This window comes from Odocoileus virginianus, chromosome 26 (assembly GCF_023699985.2).
Source record: "Odocoileus virginianus isolate 20LAN1187 ecotype Illinois chromosome 26, Ovbor_1.2, whole genome shotgun sequence".
Classification (NCBI taxonomy): domain Eukaryota; kingdom Metazoa; phylum Chordata; class Mammalia; order Artiodactyla; family Cervidae; genus Odocoileus; species Odocoileus virginianus.
This window is the reverse complement of record NC_069699.1, coordinates 3,436,169-3,460,428: the sequence shown is the minus strand read 5'-3', so window position 1 is coordinate 3,460,428 and position 24,260 is coordinate 3,436,169. Positions and strand designations below refer to the sequence as shown.

Below are 24,260 nucleotides of genomic sequence, written 5' to 3'. Positions count from 1 at the left end.
AGGGTGTAAGTCACAGCATGCCAAAGAAGGGTGAGCTCCCAGAAGAACATAGCAGAAAGTTGACCAAGGTGGGGAGGGTTTATTCACCAGGGAAAATTCCAGTGCTCTCAGGGAAGTTTCTTCCCCTGGAGTCTTTTGAAGGAAGAAGAACCCAATGAAAAGCATTCCTTCAGGAAAAGATTTCTACCTGCCTCTTTAACTTCTCTTTACCCGGTTTCTCAGGAGGAATATTTTACAGTCTCTGCCTTTCCCTGGGCAGAGACATTATGCATATTCTTTTCCTACAAGGCAGTACTGTTTGTTCAGTCTTTTAAAGATTAAAACAAACAAACAAACAAAATCCCTCCCACACAGATAATAAAACAGGGCTAGCTGTATCCTCTTATAGCAAATTATAATTCAAGTGTTACTGCAGATGAGTATTTCCATAAACATCAGGATATCATGGATCCAGGAAAGAGATGGACTCTAATTCCGAAAGACTCTAATTCAGTCTGTCCCACTAAAAAATGACCTGATGACCCTCCCTGGATGACTTGAGGAGGACGGGAATTTTAAGGCAGTAACTGTCCCGTCCATTACGGTAGCCGTGTGGACAGCTCTATGTGCATGTGGATATGTCCATTCAAGCTAACTGAAATAAAATAACATTTATGATTCAGTTCCTGAGCTGCAGCTGATGCATTCCAAGCCACCCGCATGTGGCTAACGGTTATCACCGAAGACAGCAGCCACGGATGCTAGGTAAGGTCACCACTGCAGACGGTTCCACCGAGCCCTGCTGCTCACCAAGATGGCGGCAAGGTTTGTCTTCATGTCGTCATGGAGACCACGAAATGAAAAGCTCCCTGAGTACCACGTTTCTGGGCATCCTTCTCCACCTAGTGAATTCCTTGCAGAGGTTTATATATGTTGTCCAATCAACCCAGCCTCCCTGGGCGCAGGCCCATTCAAATGGCATTAGGTAGAAGAAAAGGATTCCGCTCAGGCGCTCCTCAACTGAAACGCTGCATTCTTCAGATTTCTAAAAGTATGAAGCATACGTTTGAGGTACGTGTGGCGCAGACATGCCAGGAAAATATGAGTGAGACCTGGTAAAAGAAAGTGCTTGCTTGGAATGAGTGAATCTGTGCCCTTGTTTTTTTCACACTGTATTTCAGAGGAGTCAGCAGGCTGTGAGTGATGTGAGGTCTACGTGGAACCTAAGGTAAGTGTTAGTCACTCAGGTGTGTCTAACTCTTTGTGACCCATGGACTGTAGCCCGCCAGGCTCCTCTGTCCATGGGATTTCCCAGGCAAGAATACTGGATGGTTGCCATTCCCTTCTCCAGGGGACCTTCCCGACCCAGGGAATGAAGCCAAGTCTCCCGCATTGCAGGCAGATTCTTCACAGCCTGAGACACCAAGGGTAAGTGGGGATACTGAGGGCCCTGGGCCTCTTAAGAGCTTCCCCATATATCTTTGGAGGTGTAACGAAGAAACTACTGTTTTAAAAATTTATGAAGTGTTTGGGGGAGAGAAGGATTGGGGGTCTGTGATTAGCAGAGGCAAACTAGTATATATAGGATGGATAAACAACAAGGTCCTACAGAACATGTGTGAGTGCTAAGTCGCTTCAGTCATGTCTCACCCTTTCTGACCCCATAGACTGTGGCTCACCAGATTCCTCTGTCCATGGAATTCTCCAAGCAAGAATACTGGAGTGGATTGGCATGCCCTCCTCCAGGGGATCTTTCTGACCCAGGAATCGAACCTGCATTTCTTATGTTTCCTGCTTTGGCAGGTGGGTTCTTTACCACTAGTGCCACCTAGCACAGGGCCACTATCCTGTGATTAACCCATAATGAAAAAGAATATATCTATGTGTATAACTGAATCATTCTGTTGTGCAGCAGAAATTAAAACAAAATTGTAAGACAACTATACTTCAATTAAATTTAAAAATATGCATGTAGAACCATGAGACATATATTTCACCATGGGATCAGAAACAAGGGTCCAGGAGCTAACTTGACATGCAGGGAGGTTGTGACGGGCTCCCCTGCCTTTTGCTCATTGCACACGAGTGATAGGAAAAGAAGAAAGGAGCCCACTACCTGAACATCACACCCTCCTGGTATTGCAATGGTTTGAGGATGACATGCCCCTACTTATAATCTGCCAGTCACCAATTAGGCCAAAGGGTTTCCCCAGTGGCTCAGCAGTAGAAGAATCCCACTGCCTATACGGGTTTGATCCCGGGTAGGGAAGATCCCCTGGAAAAGGGCATGGTAACCCACTCAGTGTATCCTTGCCCGGCAAATCTCATGGACAGAGGAGCTTTGCAGGCTATAGTCCATGAGGTCTCAAAAGAGTCCAACCTGAGTGATAAACAATAACAATAATTAAGCCTAAAGGCCCTCATAATCTTCCTGCTCAAAAACCCCTTATCAGAAACCCTTTGATATATTCATTTCCTCTGCTTTCCTCACCCCAGGCCTTTCTACCTCCCCGCAAGATCTCCTGTCGGGGCCAAGGCATCACCACCAAGGAGGCCTGCCCTGGCCCCCCAGAGTTCAGTGCCTCTGCCAGCGGCTGGGAGGGTGACTGGGGCCAGGAGAATGGCTTCTCCGAGGAGGCCTGGTGGCCGCAGCAGGCTGAGGCCCGCCTTGGCTGTGGTCAGGCAGCTGGAAAATGGCCTCGGTGTGCTGGGCGGGCACACAGCACAGGCAGGCGTCTTCCCAGCTTGCTGTGTCCTTGGAGCAAGTGCACAAGTCTGACCTTGGCTGACGAGGGGACGGTGGTGCCCGTCAACCGTTTCCTCCTGTGGAAAAGTCATCAATCTCCAGCCCAATCCACAGCGTTCTGCCCCCTTGGGTCTTGACTTTTCACCACCTTTATGGTGACATGGGCCTGTATTTACCCTACTCTGCAGATAAGTTTCCAGGAGTAAAGGGATTCGGATCCTCCTTCAGCTCTATAACAAAACCTTGCTTTTATCGGTTACACTGGATTTAAAGTCAGAAGATGTGAGATTTTGAACCTAAAAAATGGTACTTCTTTGCTGGGAGACCAAATAAATCCCTTGGTCAAATTCTCCATTTGTAGCCCAGCTGGGTTAGGCTAAACACGTGTTTCTCACTCTGGGTTCCACATGAGAATCATCTTGGGATCTTTCAAAACAAAACTGATGCCAGGGCCTAAACCCAGGGCAAATAAGTCAAACTTTTAGGGGTTTGGTTCAGGCATCTAAAAGCTCCTTAGATAAACTAATGTGCAGCCAGAATTTTAAAAATAAGTGCTGTTCAGGGAGGATTTATGCTATACAGAATGAAGAAGTCAGCAGGGACAAACTTAGGGTGTAAGGATAGGGGCATGGTCTCTGGACATAGGTGGCCAGGCATACCAGCCATCGTCCTGCTGTTAGGAAAACCAGGACTGCATTCAAACTGAACCTTATTATAAATAGGTAGGGTCAAGTTCAACCTAAGCAATCTTCCTATGCGACTCAAGAAATCATTTTAGGATGAAGCAGGGATCATAAACATAATGGCCTCCAGGCACTTGTTTGCTATTGTATGAATTCCTTCCAGGAAGATCATTTTTAGATTAATTTTTAAGAGCAGATTTCACAAGTTCCTATCATTTAAAGGGTGGAAGTCCTCTGCCAATCACGAAGGGGACAAAAGGCCTAAAGGAAGGTCTGTTTGAAAAGTCTGAGGAGCAGGCTTCCTGAGAAAGCTGAATTTCTCAAGTGTTTTGACCCCCGTAAGGGAAAATGAATAGTGAGTTCAAGGAGACGAACGTGAGAAAGCATATCTCCCTTTAGAGAAACTAGCAAAGAAGTTAACAAGATACACAGTTCCTTAGATCAGAGTTAACAGTTGTAGATAAACTCTTCCTTCAGAAAAATCACATAGTTAAGTAGACGAAAAAAAAAAAAAAGTTAAGTTTTAAGTTAGTATGCTCCAGGATTGTAATTTCTGTTTCCAGTCTTCATGAAATTTTTCTTTTTCTATTTAAACAAACATATTGAGCACATGCTTCTATTTAAACAAACATATTGAGCACCATCTATATGACAGATCCAAAAAAGGACCATTTCTAAAATGTTCAAAATGTATTTTCCTTATTACATTTGCCTTAACAGGAATCAGTATGTAAAATGATACATTTTAAAGGATTATATAAAAGGCATTATTCCAGAGGATTTACTACAAGTCCCTTTACAAAAGAAAGTGTATAAAGGTAACACTGAAATTTACACTGAAATTTATTATAGTTGGAAGAGTCTCTCCAATTATGATACAAATTCATGAACCCAGTCATTACGTAAAGAAGCTCATCTGTTCTAGGAAACGTTCACTGAGGAAGAAGGATCAGACTCATCCGGGGTCCTGGTATGGGAAATCATCCTGATGGACTGCTCAGAGAGAAAGTGGTCGATGGGACATATGGGGCGGCTTTTACGCACTTACTTAACTGAAATACAGTAAAACAACAGCATAACCCAACTTCTCTTTTATCAGCTCTCTGAACTATCCTTGTGTGCTGGCAGCCTGAATGGTGCTTCTGCCAACGAGGTCGTTTCTTACCAAATCCTTTCAAAGTGTCACAATCACAGGTGCAGTCTTCACAGCTCCTCAAGGTATAATTTCTTTACTATCAAAGCAATGTGACTAACCCTTAGATGTCTAATGTTACTCATATTCTGCCAGCCCAAACAACTCTGTTTCTCCCTCCATCTTTTCCAGACATCTATCTTTAAGAAGATCTTCGAAGGGATCCCAGAAGTCATTGATCTCTGGGCCGTCCCACATGAAGACCCTCACGCTCCTGACCACATCATGTACCCTGAAGCTCAAGGTGAGAGGAAACCCAGAAGACTAGGGCAACGGCCACAGGCCCTTCACATGGCGACATCTGTCTCCTGACAGTGGTGACATAACGCTCAGAAAGCAGACCACATGGTGTTAAAAAGAGAAACTGTCCCCACAGAAAAGGGGAGAGAGAAAAATGACTCACAACACAGTCTGAACTCCAGTAAGACTGGTGGACAAAACCCTCAGAAGAACATCTGGCAGGAGGGAATGATCCAGTCCTAAACCCGGCTTCTCAGGTTTAAGGCCAAAAAACGAGGCTCTGACACCAACCTTCCCATTCCCTTTTCTACAATTCAGTTATGGAGACAGAAAAACATGATGGGACCAGAGTTCTGATCTTATATTTAATTAGAAATGAAGCAGCGAGGGAGTATGATGACTAAAATTGATGAAAGACAAACGATACTTTACGATGCCTCTGGGGGTTTCATCTTTCTAGGCTTCCGTTTCCACGTCTGTGAAATGGGATAAGTAGACCCATCTTGGAGGGTTGCCTCCAAGGTTACATGTGATGGGCAAAGCAAAGTGTTTTACAGATAACAAAGTATTCTGTGAACATACGGGATGATTAAAACACCATTATAATCACACACGGTCAACACGTTTTCTTCAAAGTTATCTGACTACTCTTTCCACTGGTCCCCTCTCCCCAGCTCGTCTCGATGGTAGTGCGTGTATATGCGTGCTCAGTCGCGTCTGACTCTTTGTGACCCTATGGGCTGCAGCCCACCAGGCTCCTCTGTCCATGAATTATCCAGGCAACAATACTGGAGTGGGTTGCCATTTTCTTGAAGTTATTCAAATCACTTCTCTTTTCTGTTTCCCTGGCACTAGTTTTTCCATCTGCCTGGACAAGTAAGCAAAGGACTGTTTTTACAACATTTGCTGTGCTTTAAACTTTCATTTAAAACAGCTATTTTAACAATGAAAGACATTGTATATGCTCCCAAGAGATACGCACACAGAGGGTGGTGGGCAGAAACGCTCACTGAAATCAGGTCCTTCCCCTGCGGCCCTGCTCGCTGCTGATAAAAGGCCAACGAGCGCATTGTGTCCTGAGGTTTATGTGGCGGCTGTCAACCGGCACAACCCTCAGCTCCCCATGGCCTCACGCTTCTCTTACAGCTTCAAGACACTGCATCTGAGACCGCACCAGGGCCACGTCTGCTTCCGTGGGCTGCCTCTGTAACTGGGGAGATGATTCAAGAAAAGTGACTTGGGACCAATTCGACTTTGCCAAGATTTTTCAGGGGCTTCCTCCAAAAACTTTAAGGAATATAAATTATTTTAGAGTACGGGTCATCAGCAAAACAGTCCACTGTATCAGAGGTCAGGAATTGTTTGAGGCTTCCTTTTCCAGAACTTAAGGCTAGATGTATAAATAAAGACGTACAGAGAAGAACAAAACTGCTTTGACTGGCAGAACGTGAGTGACACAGACAACTAACATTTAGTGCATTGTTCTTACATAAAAGAAGGCATCCCTTGAGAAGCAAAGCCAATAGGCTTAGAGCAGAGGGGCTTCAAGGTTCAAGTTCACTGGCACTCTAACACTCAAGAAGCAACCACTGCACTGTTAGGAAACCAGATTCCGTCCTGGCCCCAAAGACACGAGAGGCCTCTAATTCAAAAACTGGTAATGCGACATACTGATTTTGACAAACTGCTTTGCAAAGTGTTGAATAAACAGAAGTGAGTCTAAAATTGCCACAAACATCCCCACATTTTGGAATATTCATGTTTTCAACAGTTTTGAAAGCTCACCAACGGCACATCAAGTTAAAAGCATTCTCTGTCTAGTAAGTGCCACAGAAACATTAAGACGCAAATTCCTTATTTCACCTCCTTTCCCCCCATCAATAGAGCAGGCGGGGCTAGCTTGCTAGTCCATGTCTATGTTGTTTTATGAAGTCTACTCCAGAATTCCCGCAGAGGAGGGCTGAGGGCTGAGGGGTGATGACTCGGCTGGAAAGGAGGGGAGATGTGTCTGGAAGCCGTGCTGGCCCAAGAGGCACCCCAGCAAGGGAGCGTGGACACAGGGGCTGTGGAGAGCATGGTGATGGCGGGGCTGGGGCCTTCCGGGCCTTCTCTGGAGACCCATCCCTGTTAAGTGCCCACCTAAGGGAGCCTTTCCACCTGTCTCCTGCCCATAAGCTATTTCCACAGGACTTTTCCAAACGTGCCAACAGGAGTCCCTTGCAGATAGGATGTTTTCCATTGGGCAGGGAGGATGATGTCTTCAGCAGCTCTCCACCGGCCCACTACCCCAGCATTCAACAGCCCCTTCTCCAACCATCCCAACACAGGAAATAACCTATGAGTCAGAAAATGAAAGGCAGAACTGGCAAAAAAGAACACACAATTGTCCTAAGCCGTCAGATGGTACGATTTACTTTGACTTTTTCTGGCCTCTGTGGTCATAGCACGTTGGGCCCTCGACAAAAGATGCGCACAAGAAGATAAATGAATCAAAGGCGGGCTGTGATGGGGTGGAAAAACAACAGCCCTCCCCACCCACAGAGTGCAGCTCCCCCGAATTCACAGAAACTACAGGCTGAACACACAGGAAACCTCCGCTGTAAAGAGCCACTTACACAAATCAGGACGCTCGATTTCCCACAAGCCCGTGGCGCTCTCAATACCCCCACAGGTGGCTATAAATAACCTGCCCTGGAGGACACACCTAGGGGAGAGCAGGCGGTCTAGCAAAAAATAAACTCTTGTCACCCCCCCACCCCCACCCTATGTTGGATTTATAAGCAGTGTCCCTGGCCTTTAGAAGTAATGAATTTCAAACCCAACAATCTTTTCAGTGACAATGCACGCTGAGCACCAGGGAAAAATCGGACAGATGGCTCTCCCTCAAAGGGTTTTCCTTCTAGGATGAGATTTAAAACACACACACATCCAGCCACAGGGAGCTTCCCACCAGGGCTGCCCAAGAGGAAGCCAGGCCTGACGGAGAGACTGTGAAGGAAAAACAGGACAAATCTGACTGCAGATGCGACAGGAGAAGTGGGGTTTGGCCAGGCGTTGTTTCAAAGGAACAGAGGTATCGCAGGGTACGAGGAGAGAACGGGAAAACTGCGGAGCAGCAGTCGCAGGTTAGAGAAGCTGAGTGAAACCAGGGCCTCGGGATGCAAGAGGGCAGAACGGGGGCTGAGGGAGAGGCTGGTCCCACCAGGCCTGCGGTCACCTAACTGATGCTGGGTCCTGTCTGTGCGTCCGAGGACCAGGGATGCACCCAGACCTCAGGAAGGAAGCGAGGGCCTTGCAGTCACCCGGGGTCCATGGAGAGGATCCATGGAACGCTCTCCAGCAGGTCACCGGTCAACATGACAGCCAAGGGAGACTTAACTTATGGGATACACGCTGTGTACTGCAGAGACGAGGGGTGTCCATGGGCGGAAACCAACGAGAAGAGCCTCACAGAATGACGGAAAACAGGAGTTCAGTCTTGCACTGTGGTAGCATAATTTAAAAGCAAAAATGCATTTCTTGTACCTAGGTAACTGTTGTAAATAGTGGCTGATTAATCAAGAGAGTCAGAGGCTTCTCAGGTGGCACTAGTGGTAAAGAACCCGCCTACCAATGCAGGATCCCTGGGTCAGGAAGATCCTCTGGAGTAGGAAGTGGCAACCACTACAGTATTCTTGCCTGGGATGGACAGATGAGCCTGGCGGGCTACAGTCCATGGGGCCACAAAGACTTGGATGCGGCTGAGTGTGCGTGCGCGTGCGCACACACACACACACACACACACACACACATGAGAATCTATTTGAAAGTTACTCTGATAGTAATTTGCGATCTGATAGAAAAGAAGCAACATGAGACAAGGCTGCAATGGAAAGTTTTTTCTATGTTTTGTTTGTTTTTGCCAAGGAAGATGTCAAAAGAAAAAAAAAGTCAGAAAATAAAATTATTTGGAAAAATAAAAAAGGTGTTATGACAATGAGTTGTTTCAACTGGCAGGGAACCACAACTATTGGAAGATAAAAGCTGCTGAGGTGCAAACACTGCCTTCTGTTGAGTAAAATACAGAAGCTCATCAATGAAGAAGCCAGTCATAGGGCTCTCAGGGCAGTCTAAAATTAATGTTGAGGGATTCAAGAAAAATGGAATCCTCCCTGAGCATTGACCAAAACCATATCTCAAGACAATAGATTTTTTTCCCATATTGAAAAGTAGAACCACTTCCTGAAAAACCTGATATTAATCCATTAATTTATTGGAAACATACTTTATATACAAGGGAGTGCAACATATTTTAAGACATGCCAGCATATCTTAATTACATTAATTAATACATTAATAATTAATCAATTAATTAATACATTAATCAATTAAGCTCCTGACTTAATCACAACCTACAAATGTCAAGGAGTTTTGCGATTAAATACCTGAAGAGTAAACATGATGAATGCTGAGTTTAGCAGAGAAAAGGATCCCTAGGAGCTACACTTGGTGGTCTTGGGACAGTCCGTGGAGGAAACAGGCACGAAAGATGCTCTGGGTAAAGTGCAAGTGAAAGTTGCTCAGTCGTGTCTGACTCTTTGCGACCCCATGGACTATATAGTCCATGGAATTCTCCAGGCCAGAATACTGGAGTGGGTAGCCATTCCCTTCTCCAGGGGATCTTCCCAACCCAGGGATTGAACCTGGGTCGCCTGCATTGCAGGCGGATTCCTTACCAGCTGAGCCACCACAGGAGCCCAAAAGACATGGGTTAAAACCTTCTCAATTAACTGACTCACTTTCAGCAATTTTCTTTCCTGCTAGCCTCAAAGCATTACTTACCCTTGGTTAAAACGGGCCCTGTGGTTGAGGATGAGTCAAAATACCCTCATAAAATGGGCTGCTACCCTTCCTTGAATCCTTCCTTCTTTTCCTCATTGACAGAAAAGTCTGATCTGACAAATTGAAATCTCTGCAGATCACTTGATACTCCTGTGGAAAGGTTTCCACAGTATGACAACAGTGCTTCTCACACTTTAATGTACACATACATGAATCACCCAGAGATCTCGTTAAAATGCAGAACCAGATTTGAGGCAGTAGGTCTGGGTAGGGGTCCAACATTCTGCATTTCCCATAAACCCTCAGTGATGCAGATTCTGCTGGCAGCTGGACCGCCCTTTGGGTAGCAAAGTACTGGAGCATCTTTCGTTGTTGTTAGCAGGGGGTGATAGAAAGGCATCATTTCTGAGCTCAGGAATTTGGCCTCATGGCACACTTCAGGTCATGAAAGGTAGATGTGGAAAGGGAAATGAGGCTCCTGGAGAGTGAGAAAGGAGAGCCAGAAGGACTGCAGGGAGAGGGGACGGAAAACAGAAGAGGACCACAGACGAAAAGGATGGCTGGCCCGCTGGCCCATTACAGTGAGTAAGCGGTGATGAGAGAGATTAGAAGAATGCCCAGGGTGGGTTCAGAGGGTTAGAGATTATTTTAAAACAACAGACTTCAAGGGATTCCAGAACAGGGAATACAAAGTGTTACTACTGGGTGGTTTTTGTTTTTGTTTTTCCCTTTTCACATATTTGAAGGCACATTTTATCATATGGTCTTTCTTTTTTTGCTCAATACTATGGGTTTGAGAGACTAAAACATAAATGTGAGCTGTGATAACAAGACAGTCATCCAAAGCAACAATCAGAAGATTCCTCTGCTGCTGACTATACAGAAATGCAATTATGGGACTCAGAGCTACTCCCCTGCCGAAAAGAGTAGCTGAAAACTGCCCAGATGGAGCAAATTCTGTCTTTTCTGAGAATGTTTTGAGAAAAGAGATCGAGAAATTTTTGAAAAGCAAGACAAGACTAGTTATATTCAGACAAGTTTCCATTCTTTTCCCCCAAAAGACAGATGCTCCTTCAGGGTTCTCTTTTCCTAAACATAGAGAAGCATTTCCTAACTCTCTACCTTAGGAAAACTATTCACAGACCTTCTTACCAACTCAGAGGAAGGGGAGGATGCCAACACTGTAATTAACCAGAGGGAAATGGTTCCCACCCGAACCCAGGCCGCCTTTCTCTGGCTAGGAAGAGAAAGCAGGAGTTGCAGGAAACATGCTCTTTACTGAGGATGTCTTGCACTAGGAGATTTCCAAAATAACTGTGGTGTATTTCTTTTTTAATAGCATCCATTCCCAACAAACTCCAACTGGATGTCTGTGGTATTTGTCCGTTCCAATCTGGGATGACTTTCAATAGTTTTCTATTTTGATTAGTTAATGATCATGTTTTCTAAGTCAACATGATGATTTCCTTTACTAACACCCAGCTTTTTCAGGGCAGAAAAAGCTGCAAATCTTACCCAGTTCAATATTTGTCACTCTACATTGAAGAAAAAGGAGACCCATGGAGCCCAAAGAAGGTGCCCAGGCCCCGAGACACCTTGACGGCCAGTGTGACGGGGTTTAATCTTCATCAGCTGTCTCCAGCAGAGACTTAATCTCAAAACCACCATGGGTCAAAGCAGAGTTAGATCATTCAAGATCAAGGCTTTGTGATAATTACATATTTACAACTTCTTTTTCTACTTGGCATAGGGCCTCTAAACTAGGAAAATGATGAAGACCTTGGGGAAAAGAAGTTTTGGTCTGGTGATGTAACAATGTAGACTTCGGGGTATTTATATGGAGTTGGGGGTGGGGAACATTTAAAATTTATTTTCTAAGTCAACAAGCAAACCCTACCATTAAGCTGAAGTTTATCAATTTTAAGGGCACTCTTTAAGAAAAAGAATATAAACATTAAGAACAGAAATTTAGGTATGAAAGTGAGTATTTAGAATTTAGAGTGGCATCTTACAAATTCCAAATTTTGAGAAGCTGCAGATACCACAAGTATGAAATTTAAAAGAAAACAAATTAACTGCCTGATACACCTCTCAGATACATGCTACTACAGTTTTTGGTTGCACTGTCTTTAATTATCTCCTCCAAGGGTATTTCATAATATCTCTTTAGAGAAAATTTAAAATAACTCTACATTTCTTCTAGAATTGTTAACCATAATTTGTAATTTATTCTTCTTTTCCCCTTCTTTCTGGATGCACTGTATGGCATGCAGGATCTTAGTTCCCCAACAGGGATTGAACCCACATCCCCTGCAGCAGAAGTATGGAGTCTTAACCACTAGACTACCAGGGAAGTCCCTGGAATTTTTAAATTTATTCTTGAATAACTTGGAAGTATTTTTTTGGCTTCATAATTAACCTATGTAAGTAGTGTCATATGAATGTTTTGAGATGCCTCTAAATTTGGGAAAGCCTCTGTATCAAGTTTCTTCTACAGATGAGCTGTAATTTTCAGGGCATTGCAAGATGTCTTAAATATTCTTTACCTTGATGACACTTGTTAACCGTATTGCCAGGGTCCCTCCTAGAGCAAGCAGGCAGGCCTGTACCGGGGAGAAGCCTTGAGGTTAAGTTCTATCCACATCATAGTAAAACCACCTTGGCACACCATATATATCTCCCACCTACTTATACATCTTTGAATTCATCCTTGAATTTTCCCAGTCCTTCCAAATAAAGTGCCTGATTTGCTCAGAATACTTAAACTCTTTGATGGCCATGATTCAGCCAGGGCTATTTCATCTGATGTGTATATTTCATTTTCCCATTAAGGTCACAAGATAGGCCTAATGTCTGACTACCTGGTGTATGGATTAAACATTCTTTGATTTAAAGAAATTAAATGGGATAACATTAAAAAAGGCCAAAGCATTAAAAAAATGTTGGCTATCACCACTATTTCTCTGAACCCCCAGAGTCTCCCAGCACCCAGGCTATAACGGAGAAGTGGTCTGTATCGAGGTGGCCTGTCCAATACAGCATAACACTTAGGGTCTAGGTACCCAAACCCGACCATCTTGGGTTCAACCCCAGACTAACCATTTGCTAACTGAGTGGCCTTAATTAATTTCCCTGATCTCTAGAAGACTTACTACGAGCACTATAAAGTTGACCTGCCTGGAGGTTACATAACACACATGAAGGGCTCAGTGTCATCCAATCAGTGTAACTAAAATCATCATCGCATTATCAGGACACCTGTCCACAAAATCTCTCACATGAAGCTTCCTCAGGACGAAACACCACCGCGGGGGCCTGAGCCACCGTCACCTACTTTAGCAAAGTCCTGCAGAGTTCAGGACAAGCAGCGGTCATCCACAAAGCAGCGGAGTGAGCCTCCTGCCACAGCTAATGAATCCTCCACCACAATTTACACCTTTAACAGAAAAAGGGGAAAATGTCGATAATACACACCTGACTCCCTATTTTCCTTCAAAGACACTCATGTTGATTCTGCGAAGCTACCAGCTCCCCAAAATGCACAGTTTTGACAAAAATACCTTATACAGTATCCTAAGGGCTTTTTATTTCTTTGTACTGTACTGATATTCCTGTTTCCTTAAAAAGGCTTGAGAAGGCCACAGATCACTCAAATAAAATATTTACAATAGGAGAAGAAAACATGCAGATAAGCTGCACCGTGCCTCATGTTCCCAATACCAAGAGGAAAGGCAAGCAAGACACTGGGGAATCTTAAAGAAGCTGTGTGAGTGAAATCCTGACTAGAACAAGTCAAACGAATAGAGCTTAAGTTTTCTGCAGGAAAAGACAAGCCATGAAAAACTGAATTTCCTCAAGGAGATACAATACTATGATTACAGCCAAACTCTTAGCCTTTTCACTAATGAGCAACCTCTTTACTCCAGGGAAAATATGATACAATCAACAACAACTAGTTTTGTGCCTAACACCTCAGCAAAGGCATGTGGTTGGTATAGATCCACCCCCGGCATCGGAACACCCAGGGCAGCAGCATACATGTGGTGGCCCACAGATCACAGGTCAGAATACTCAAAGTTATAGATCACACTAATCAACTGTTCAATAAAACAGGTTTGATCCTTCTGCCTCAACTGACAAATGCACCTTCATAACGTCTTAGAAAATACCAAGTTCAACTCTCCAACTCTTGACCTGCTCAGAGTCCAGCCCTGGAAATGGGGAAACACCGTCCCAGACCCGGACAATGATCTACCTTCCTCTTTCCACTGGCTGCTCCATCCAGAACCAAGAGAGGCCTTGTGACACGTAAACCTCCCCAGTTTTAACGTTCACACTCCTTACACCCCACATATACACAGCTGTGCCTTCGCCACCCCTCAGGCCCACAGACCAGTGGCTCCAAGGGCCCACAGGAGGATGGCCCCAAAGGTCCACACAGGCTGTACAAGCTGGTCCACAGCCATCTGAGCAGCCTACTCTGGGTTGCCAGACACCTGAAACTGATCTACAAAGGGGAGACTTTGAGGACTCCCCTGGGGGTCCAGCGGTTAAGAATCCAACTTCCGGTGCAGGGGATGGGTTCGATCCCTGATGAGGGAACTAAGATCCCACATGACGTGGAGCAACAAAGCCCACGGGCCACAGTTAGGGAGGCTGTGCGACGCAATGGAAGATCCCACGTGATGCAACGAAGATCCTGCATGCAGCAGCTAAGACTCAAGGCAGCCAACTAAATAAATGAATACTTTTTAAAAATACAAAGGGGAGACTTTGGACTCACAGGCCATGGACAGGGGCCTGACCAGAGAAGAATAAAAGCAGTGCCCTCTAAATTCCAGAGCAGAGGCTCCTGTTGCCTGTATACTAGGCCTATATTTTAACTAAGCAGAAAAATTTGGGCGGGGTGGGGGTGGGAGGGGGGCGGCGGGGGGAATATCTTATTGGAAAAGAGTAAAAATAAATAAAATAAAGAGCTGCATAAAATAAAGGGCAGGCAACTTTCCCCAGATACGATCTCACCATCCCACACACTTGCCCCAAGATAAGTCCATTCTAATGATCTATAGCTTCAGCCCCGAGAACAGACCTAGGGAACCCTGAAAAGGCTGAGCAGGAAATCCTAAGTCAACCACAGGCAAGGAGGCAGTTGAGTGCCAAGACTGAAAATGCTGATTACGGCAAGTAAAAGAGAGATCCTTTCGGGAGGCAAAGAATATTAACTGCTTACAAGTTTTCCAGTGAGTGAGACACCAAAAATCTAATCATCCCCCTTTGTGATCCTGGATAAATCCTACTCCTCCCGCCCACTCCAGCAGCTGTTGGAGGTCTGTGCACAGATGCTGGTCCTGCACGCCTGGAATCTAGGGTTGGCAGAGCACATCTTGAGAAAGAGTCCACATCCAGCTGCTGTCAGTGGTCAAGGGACGGGTCCCCGCAGGGTGTCCCCCGACTTAGACGCTATTATTAGGAATGGCTGAGTTTCCCTGGGCAAAGAGACTCTCCTTATCTTGATTTTCTGTAGTATGATTACAATCAGGAAGAAGGCAGATCACAGGAGCAAAGCGAATCATGATCTCTGGGGCACTGAATGGACACTAGATGGTAAATTCCCCTTCCCTGTGACAACCCTTGACTCACTGCATACCTTCCATCTCCACACACATCCACACAGATACACCGAGGAGAAGGGCCAAGCAATATACAAGGAAGGCGAGATTAGAAAATACACACAGAGGCAAACTTCAAGCGGCCTTGTACAGACGCCACCTTCCCCATTTATAAAATAAAGATAATGAAACTCATCTTCCCCATTTTTTCTGAGGATTAAACTGGATAGTAATGTCAGGCCACTGGCTCAGAGCAGGTTCTCAAATGTTACTTCTCCCTTCTCCTTACTTGTCCTTGAGATGAGCCAGAGTGCCTGCTTGGCTTCCCAAACCCCCTAACATGCCAGGCAAAAAGGACCATCATCGTTGTCCCACCTTAGTCAGAAGCCACAAGTGCATACAGAGCAAAATATTACGAGGGAAAGAAGGAGTGTGAAACACATGGTGAGCATTCCTGCTGCTAATGCCTATCTGTTAAATCACTTCTACTGAAAATCATGAGTTATTCTGGAATGCTGTACCATCAGCCCCAAAGGGCAGGACCCAACAAGGTGAGAGAGTTATGTTTTTCTGTGGAAATTGGCTAAATAATGCCATGCTGCAGCCAGGAAAGACATTTCCTCCACACCCTATTTTAAACTGTTTTGGTGGTTTGCATCAGACCTAAATAATAGCGACACTGCTCGTCTGCAGACAGCAGCTGCCCCACGGCCACACTTCCCTTAGACAAACTCTGCTTCACTGCTTAAAAACCCAAACAGAAGACCCTGATGAGAAAAGAAACTTCAAAGCTAAATTTAGATTTCTGCACTTCATTTTTAACGAAAGTCTCCTTTCGACAATTTTCTAGGAAAAAGAGGAGGGAGGGAATGGATTTGTATTCCCAGTATTCACTGGAAACTATCTTTGGGAGAAACTTTGAAAAAGTTCTGCAATGGCTTTGAATGCCCTACACAAATTCAACCGAACAGCTAAAGAGGCTGGATGAACACTTCTCGCAGCTTTCCACCATGTTTGTCGGAAGTTAAATGCAGCTTTTCCAAGAGATCATCAGAATAAAAGGACCAATGACACAGTATAAAACAGCAAAATTGCCTATGGAGGTCAGAGCTAAACTATTCTCGCTAAAAGTAAAGATTTGACCATTCAGACCAAACACCCAATGAACAGTGACGGCCTGGGTGAGAACATGCCCCCTGGCCTGCCCTGCCTCCCGGAGGATGAAGTGGGTGCTAAGTGATGCGCCAGGTGTTGCCGGAGACCCTGGAGACAGAAAAACAAGTAAGACAAATCCACTGCCTTTGAGAGAGTCCCATAGAGAATTCTGCCTTACTGTTGTTACCAGAGAGGCCTGCCCCCTGGAGGGAAACTTTCGCTCCAGCCAGGGCACTGAAAGCAGGTTTGCTTAAGAAGATAACCCTTGAGGTGAGTCTTAAAAGATGACTGTAAATTAGCCAAGGCAGCAGGAGTTCCAGACAGCAGGTTGAACAAAAGTGAGGTGACCCAGCTGAGGGCCTGGAACAAGGCGGGCACATAAAAGAACGGATCAACGAAAAACCTATGTTCAGAGGGACAGTGGAGAGAATGGAAGGAAACACTCAACAAAGTGGGCTTCTGACAAAGGGGTCCATAATGCTTCCCAGCACCCAGGGTTAAAATGTGAATCCTTCTCTGGGTCTCAACACACTCCTATATCTTAGGCTCAACAGAGGCAAAGACCAGGCCTGTCTTGTTCATTCAAGATGCTGTTTCCAGGTCTGAGCCACCTGCCCGGCACAAAATGACATTATAAACACTGTTAAGAAGGGAGAATGGGTAATGGACATTTTCTGCAACAGCACCAACGAAGTGTCATTCTTAATTGGAAAAATAAGGTTTAAAATTTTTTTTTAAGTTGTGTTGATAATGGAAATGGGGACCATGTAGCAGGTATGCTGGTTCTACAGACAGCAATGTTTCAAGGTGGGGTGCTACCTTGAAAAAAAGACCAAGAATCCAAAACGTGATGAGTATCTTATAAAAACTGTAACTGCTTTAAAATAAGATGTCATTAATCCAAGTGGCCTAGAGGTAAGAAATGTACTTTCTGGGAACAAAAGCAAATAGATCAAATTCTAGGCCTAGTGGTTTCCAGAACCCTGACAAAATCAGCAGTGATTTGGGAAAAGAAATTTATCTGTACTGACATTTTTATCAACACTGAGTCCTCAACAAGGATCTCCTATTAGGTATTTGAAAAGTAAAAGTTATATTTTTCAGATCTGAAGAGTTTTCAGACATTTAAAGTTCTCCCCCAAAGAGCAATTACTTAATTTGAGGCATTTAGGATAAGTGAGTCTACGAAGTCAAAAACAAAAACTAAGATACCTTTAAGAATATATCTTAGTGAAGTTTATTCGTATACTGAAATCCTTGGCTCACCTGTCCATATCCTAAACATAAGATGCAATTTTTTTTTTAAGTAACTGAAGAGAAGGCTATAAAAAAATCTGATTTCTTCCCTTACTATGCATTAAGATACTTTGAAAAATGTCACGACAGGTTACTAATTATGTTAGGAAAATCCTGAAATCACTGACTTCCATGGAAAATTAAATACAAGTGGAATTATGTTTCCTATCTTGATTACAGCTACCTTTGACCTTTAACTATCTTCAAAAATGTAACTTCAAATGAATACCAATTACAAGGGTTAAGCCATTTTGTGGCTTTAATTCCATAAAAATATGAAATCTGTGGGTTTTGTAATACTGTTTAAAAGCCCAAATAAAAAGCCAGTTGGCTTTGAAGCTAATTGTTTAAAAGTGTGTATGTAGATGAACTGAGACTGACTCATGAACTACTGAGTCTGGAATTTGCAAATCATAAATCTGATCCTTGTAAACAAACCCGAACAGAATCAGGGCCCACTAATTTCCTTCTTTCATAAACGGAAACAAAAGTTTTAATGATTTGTAATGTAAACTGAAAACTAAGGGTACCATTTAAAATATTAGCAAAATATCACTTGGTTTTTTAAGAGTCTGGGGTGTAATCAGAGAGTCGAACATTCTGGTACTGCAGTTTAAGAAAGCATCCAAGAATGAAACAGTGGAATGTTAGTAAACTGTAGAACTCAAATTTGTGTTAGGATCTTTTTGTTTACAACACTGCTTCTTGCTCATTCTATTAAAAACTCCCATCTCCATGCCACCTTCAGCATAAAACATAATTGTTAAAAGTTGTCAATCCACTTCAAGTACTATGGAATGTCCTGTGTAGAAACTCCTCCACATTTCCTCCAGACAAAACCAAAAGTGGTCTGCCTCTGGCCCCTGGTAAACAGAATGTGTCCTCAAGAGTGAAGGGGGCTGTCTGATCCTCTACATTTCATCCCTAATCCATGCAGGGCATCTCCAAGTCATCAAACAGAGAGAGACATAAGATGATAAAGATGAAGGGAACTAAAATGATCCAAACCTAACCACGTCCTTTCACAGATGAGGAGACTGAGGCCCATGAAGGTGCAAAGACTCTGGGTCTGTTACCAGATCCCAGATGCATATACTCAGTTCTGTAGCTAAGGGTTGCAAAATTTCTAACTGTCGAGGTCTCAGGGGTTGGATACTTTCCATAACAAATCCTTAAGAGCGCAATTTCTGCATTTTTCTCCCCTCAAAACCCTCTAGACATCAAGATCAGGTGGGCAGGGGGATTTAAGATTTTAACTCCTCTGTTTCCAACAAACCGCTGCAGAGAGCCTTCAAGCCCGGAAGGCGGGGCTGTCCTGCTCCAAAGCAACATCTCAGGCACCCAGCACCTAGCAGGCACTCAGTAAACACTCCGCCTTCCACCTGACAAGCCCCCCCACTCTGGCCTCATCCATGCCTACCCCAAGTGGAACCAGACAACTTTCCTTTGGCAATCGTTCTCTTCCTCGAAACTTTGCTAAAGTTACTCCGGGCCAAGAAGCCCGGTCCGGGGGCATGTGACCCTGGGAAGGGGCAGAGAATGGGGGACCCTGCCCTGTCGGGGCGCTGGGCCATCCCAGGCCCGGACCAGGTGTGCCAGCCGCTCACTCCGAGGCCCGCCGCGTCCTGCCTCTGCCGATCACCAACTTCTCAAACTTCCCTTTCCGGGGGTGGGGGCGGCCCGGGACGCAGCGCCCTTCCTGCCCGCACAAAGGGGACCGGGCGCCCCGCGCGCCCCTCGCCGAAGCTACTTTCCTGGCCTTTGGAAAGAAAAGCCCACCCGTCCCAGAACAAGGCACCGGGGCACAGGGACCCAGGCCACGTCCCGGCTTCCGCCCGCCTCCCAGGCCGACTGTCAAGCGCAGCCCGGCGGGGACCCGGGGACCCCGGCGCCAAGCCCAGGCGGGGAGCCACTCACCCGACTTGGGAACGTGCGGCGGGATCGTGCTGGCGATGCGCGTCCACAGGACGACGTGCAGCGGCCACAGGCCCCCGAGCAGCCCCCGGCCCATGGCAGCCCCCGCCGCTCCTCATAGACCGGCCCGAGCGCGTACGCCGCGCCTCCGCGCCCTCCGGCCCCGCGCCGGGCGCCCAGCGGCGGTGCGGCCAGATGTGGCGCCGCGGGCCGCGGGGAGGGTGGCGGCGGGCGAGGCGCGGGGGGCCCCGGCGGCCGAGGGGAGCGGAGCTGGAGGCCGGCCCGGCCGGCGGGTGCGCGCGCGGAGTGTCGTCGGGCCCGGCGTGCGAGTGACTCACGACTTCGCCCGGGCGCCGCGGGGGAAACAGGAAACTCCTCGCCAACAGCTGGGCAGGACCTCTCGCCGCCCGGAGCCTGCTCCCCGGCTCGGCTCCCGGCCCTCGCCCTCCCTCACAGCTGCCAATCACGGCCCCGGGACCGGCCCCTCCGGGGCTTTGGCAAACTTTCAGCGGCCCCTCGCTGCCCTCCACGTTCCTCACTCCGAGGACTGCTGAGCAATAAGTGCACAAGTTCCAGAAAGTCACTGAACGCAGGGTGTATGTGCACTCTCCAGGGCACCCCCAACCAGCATCCTCCCACTTCCCTACAACCCTCTTCGGGCTGCTCCTAAGTGCCTCAGAGCGGGGTTTTCAAACTTCAAGTGGCTACCCAAGAGTAGATGCTGAAATCCGAGTTGTTAGCAGTTTTTTCCCCCAATAAAGTAGTATTTCCTCATTAGACTTTTGTTTCAATTAATTGTGTTTGCCTACACCATCACATTGTAAAACGTTTATCTTACTGCAGGTGGAAAACTTCAATGTGCCCACGGACCCCCTGAAAATCGTGTTAAAAGGCGGCTTCTGCTTCAGCCTGTCTTAAGAGGCATCGTTTCTGATGAGCTCTTGGGTGATGCCTCTCTGTTGGAATCGCCTGTTTCTGGGAGTGACTCAGTGAGCGATTACTAATACAAACAACCACAGAGTGATAATTGTAACGGGAAATGTTATCTTCAGAATGTATCGGGTAAGGCAGAATGTGTGAGAGTAAAAGTGGCCTGGGGTCAGCTAAGTGCCCGGGCTTGCCTTCCAGCTCTGTCTGTGATAGGACAGGGCCCTGGGGCCCTCCCTGCAGAAGGGGATATGGGTGAGAGGGGAACAGGATGAACTTCCAACTTCCCCATCTCGGTCAGGTGACCAGGTTTGCCCCCAGACAACCCTGGTGTATAATTGCTTCAAAGTTGAATTATTAACAGGCCCCCCCTTCTATTTCCCATGTGTCCTGGTTAGATTATGACTCATATGCTCACCCTACTTCTAGCCCTGAAAGACTTAGATTCAGTACAGCCCTCTGGTCAGGAGATCTTCCAGCAGGTTACACAATAAAACGCTTTTATCTGAGAGAAAGCTTGTTTGCAGAGGCAGGTGGTCAGCCTTACTGGGAATAAAGGCAACTAGCTCTCCCTGGAAACCCAACCCTGCCATCTTCCCTGTCAATCTCAGAGTTCTTTTGCGTGATCCTGGAACAAACTTAAGTCTTGTCACCACTGCTCCACCCAGCATGGAAGCTGCTTCTGCATGCATCTTCTGGAAAAGACCACTTCCTAGCTCTAGAATTTGGGATGCAGGAAGTGGGATGAAATCAGCATGGCTGGGCATCTTCCTTCCCACTAACAGCCTTGCCAAAGCCCCTTGAGTAATGGGGGAAAGCTGAGTTCAAAATCCATTTCTCTTGTTTCCTCCACAGTCGCCGCCCAGGCCACCACCATCCCCTGAGTCGGAGTTTCCTATCCATGCATCCCCAGTCAGGGCCATTCTGGGCCTTTTCACTCCATTTCTCAAATTAGAGTGAAAGTCAATTTTCCGAAGGGCAAACCAGATTGTACCAACTCCTATTAAAGTCATTTGCAGACCTTCCGCAGCTCTTGGGCTAGAGGATGGGAACAAGATCCTTTAAGGTGCCCTGGAGCCCCTTCCTTTCTAGTGACCTTCCCTGGTTCCTCCTCTTCCACTGAGAGCGTCTCTAAATTCCCAGAACTTGCCCGGTGTGTGTTCCTCCCCGCTCCACCAGAGGGGTGTGCACGCCCCTTCTTCTGCTTCCTCTGTCCTCCCTTCCACCCAGCCTGCTCCTGGTATTCCTGGGTGAATCCTGACTTCCTTGATGGGCAAGCTTTCCCCGCCCTCCCTTTTATTATAGATTCACTTGGCACCGTAGGCCTCTCCTTTTTAGCACTTACTACACCTGCAGTTTTATAATAATTTGTGTCATTTTTTTTCCTTTCCACTCTCCCAATTTAAGTCCAAATTTCTCAAGGACAGGAATTATATATCTTTTCCTCCACTCACTATTGTATCCTCAGGACCTAGCACAGAATAGTTGTTTAAGAGACATTTGTTATGTGAATAAATGAATGAGGTAATCATTGAGTAGAGAAAACTGTACTTAATCATCCTATTTAATCACTTGAGACAAGGCATTCTATTACCTAACAAACTGAGATATAAACAAGCTAAATTTTAGCTAAGGATGATGTCATACTACTTCCTTTTCTTACAAATGGAGATGTGGTTTTTTTTTTTTTCTTTTTTTCTAAACTCACCCAAGTTCCTCTGGCCAGTATACATACACTCACTTCCTTACTCCCAGAAACACAGTGAGGCAAAATAAATGCCCAATCAATTCCAAAGGCTTTCTTTTCTATAATTATTGCATGCAATGAACAGACATTCTACATTCTTAGAGGCCCAGTTTAAGGTATTTGAATCCAGGATGGGATATTTAACTGGTGATCTCTGTCATTGTATATGATTAATACTGATTTTAATTTTATTTGCCTTTAACATTTCTGATATAATCCTCAATCCCCTGTGAAATTGAGAGTCTGAATTCAGCATTGCCAAGTGAAGACTCATCTTTGAGAAACTACTGAGGTGAAATCAGTCATGTAAACTCACGTATACTACAATTTGACAATCTTACAAATCTGTCAATATGACCTTCCTTTGGGGATTTTCACTGTAAGAACAGTCCGATACCCTTAAGCCACAGTCCTCACACATAGTTGCATATTTAACTTAATGTCATCTACTGCGCATTCACACAAGCAGTTAAGATCCAGTTGCAAAAACTAGACCTTTTACAGATGGAAACAAAAACTAAAAGTGTGACTCCGGGCTTGAAAAACAAGGAAGGGAGTCTTCTCTGGTTGTCTAGTGGCTAAGACTCCGAGCTCTCAATACAAGGGGCCCAGGCTCAACCCCCGGTCAGGAAGCTAGATCACACATGCAGCAACTAAGACCAGCACAGCCAAGTAAACAAATAAATAAATAGAAGGCTGGAGTAACTGTTAAAAAAAGGAAAACAAGGAGGGTAATTTTTATGTTCTGATAAAATTGAAAAACAATGAAAACCAACTTGAACAAAAGTTACACAGCTTGTGTATCTTCCTGTCTTCATTTTTGCAGCTTTACAAACTCTGAACATATACACAGAAAACAACTGGACTGGATCAAAATGTGGTTACTTCAAGTCTTGCATCTCCCAGCTGTGATGAGGCAAGAACTTTCCACTCCCCTGAACTTTCTGACATGCAGCTGTCGAGGTTACTGGAACTAAAGCAGTGGTCAGGGAAATTCCTCTCCATGTACCTTGGCCATTCTGCATCCTCAGTTCTTATCTCTGGACCAATTTTCCTTCCACTGTGAAGCTGACCAATAGCACTGAGACAGCAGTGAATGTGTGAGGGACACCCAACCCCTCAGGTCATCCAGGATGCTACCTCCTCCAGGAAACATTTTGTGATTCCTCCAGCCTAATGTCATCTCTCCTCCCCCAGGGAGAACCGTAGGAGCATTTATTTAACCTATCAGGCTTCCCTGGTAGCTCAGTGGTAAAAAGTTCGTCTCCCAGTGCAGGAGACTTGGTTCGATCCTAGGGTTGGGAAGATCCCCTGGAAGAGGAAATGGCAACCCACTTTACTATTCTACCCTGGGAAATCCCGAGGACAGAGGAGCCTGGCAGGCTACAGTCCATGGGGTCTCAAAAGAGTCAGACACAACTGAGCGACTAAACAACAACAACCTATTTTTAAAATGTTTTGTTCCATTTTGACATGGAGCATATTCATTTATTTGGAGGAATTCTAATGCACCAATTATAAAATCTCTGAAAACACAGATTTTTCTCAGCTGTGAGTGAACCCAGCTCTGTGCCCTACAGTATTCAATGTACGTTTGTCTTCACTAAGGAGAAAAATGAGCATCTTTCTCCACTCCATTTTCATTTCCTTGTTTTCAGTTCTCCAGATAGTCAAAGAAACTACAATTCTGCCACATGTTTACAGAGAGCATGAACAGCTTCTTTTGGAGATAACAAAACCTTTTAAAATCACAAAAGTAATATATATTCATTTTAGGTAGAAAAATTCTCAAATACAGAGAAGTCAAAGGCAGAAAATGAAAAGTATCTTTAACCCTGTCACCCAAAGATAATCCCTTAACTTTTGGAGCACGTCCTCACAGTAGTATTCTACTTTTCGCTGTGCAGGTAAGCACACATAAGCAACTGAGGTTCAGAAAGACTGTATTTGG

The 24,260-nt window shown here is 45.4% G+C and overlaps 1 protein-coding gene across 1 annotated transcript in view; it reads right to left on the bottom strand.

Annotated features, from left to right (window-relative positions):
* TGFBR2 (transforming growth factor beta receptor 2) overlaps positions 1-20,256 on the bottom strand; it is an 89,173-nt gene extending 68,917 nt beyond the window's left edge. Inside the window, exon 1 of the mRNA XM_070455298.1 lies at positions 19,639-20,256. Coding sequence (XP_070311399.1) covers positions 19,639-19,732 — 94 coding nt within the window. The 5' untranslated portion in view covers positions 19,733-20,256. The remainder of the gene's footprint in view (positions 1-19,638) is intronic.
* Between the last annotated feature and the right edge of the window lie 4,004 nt (positions 20,257-24,260).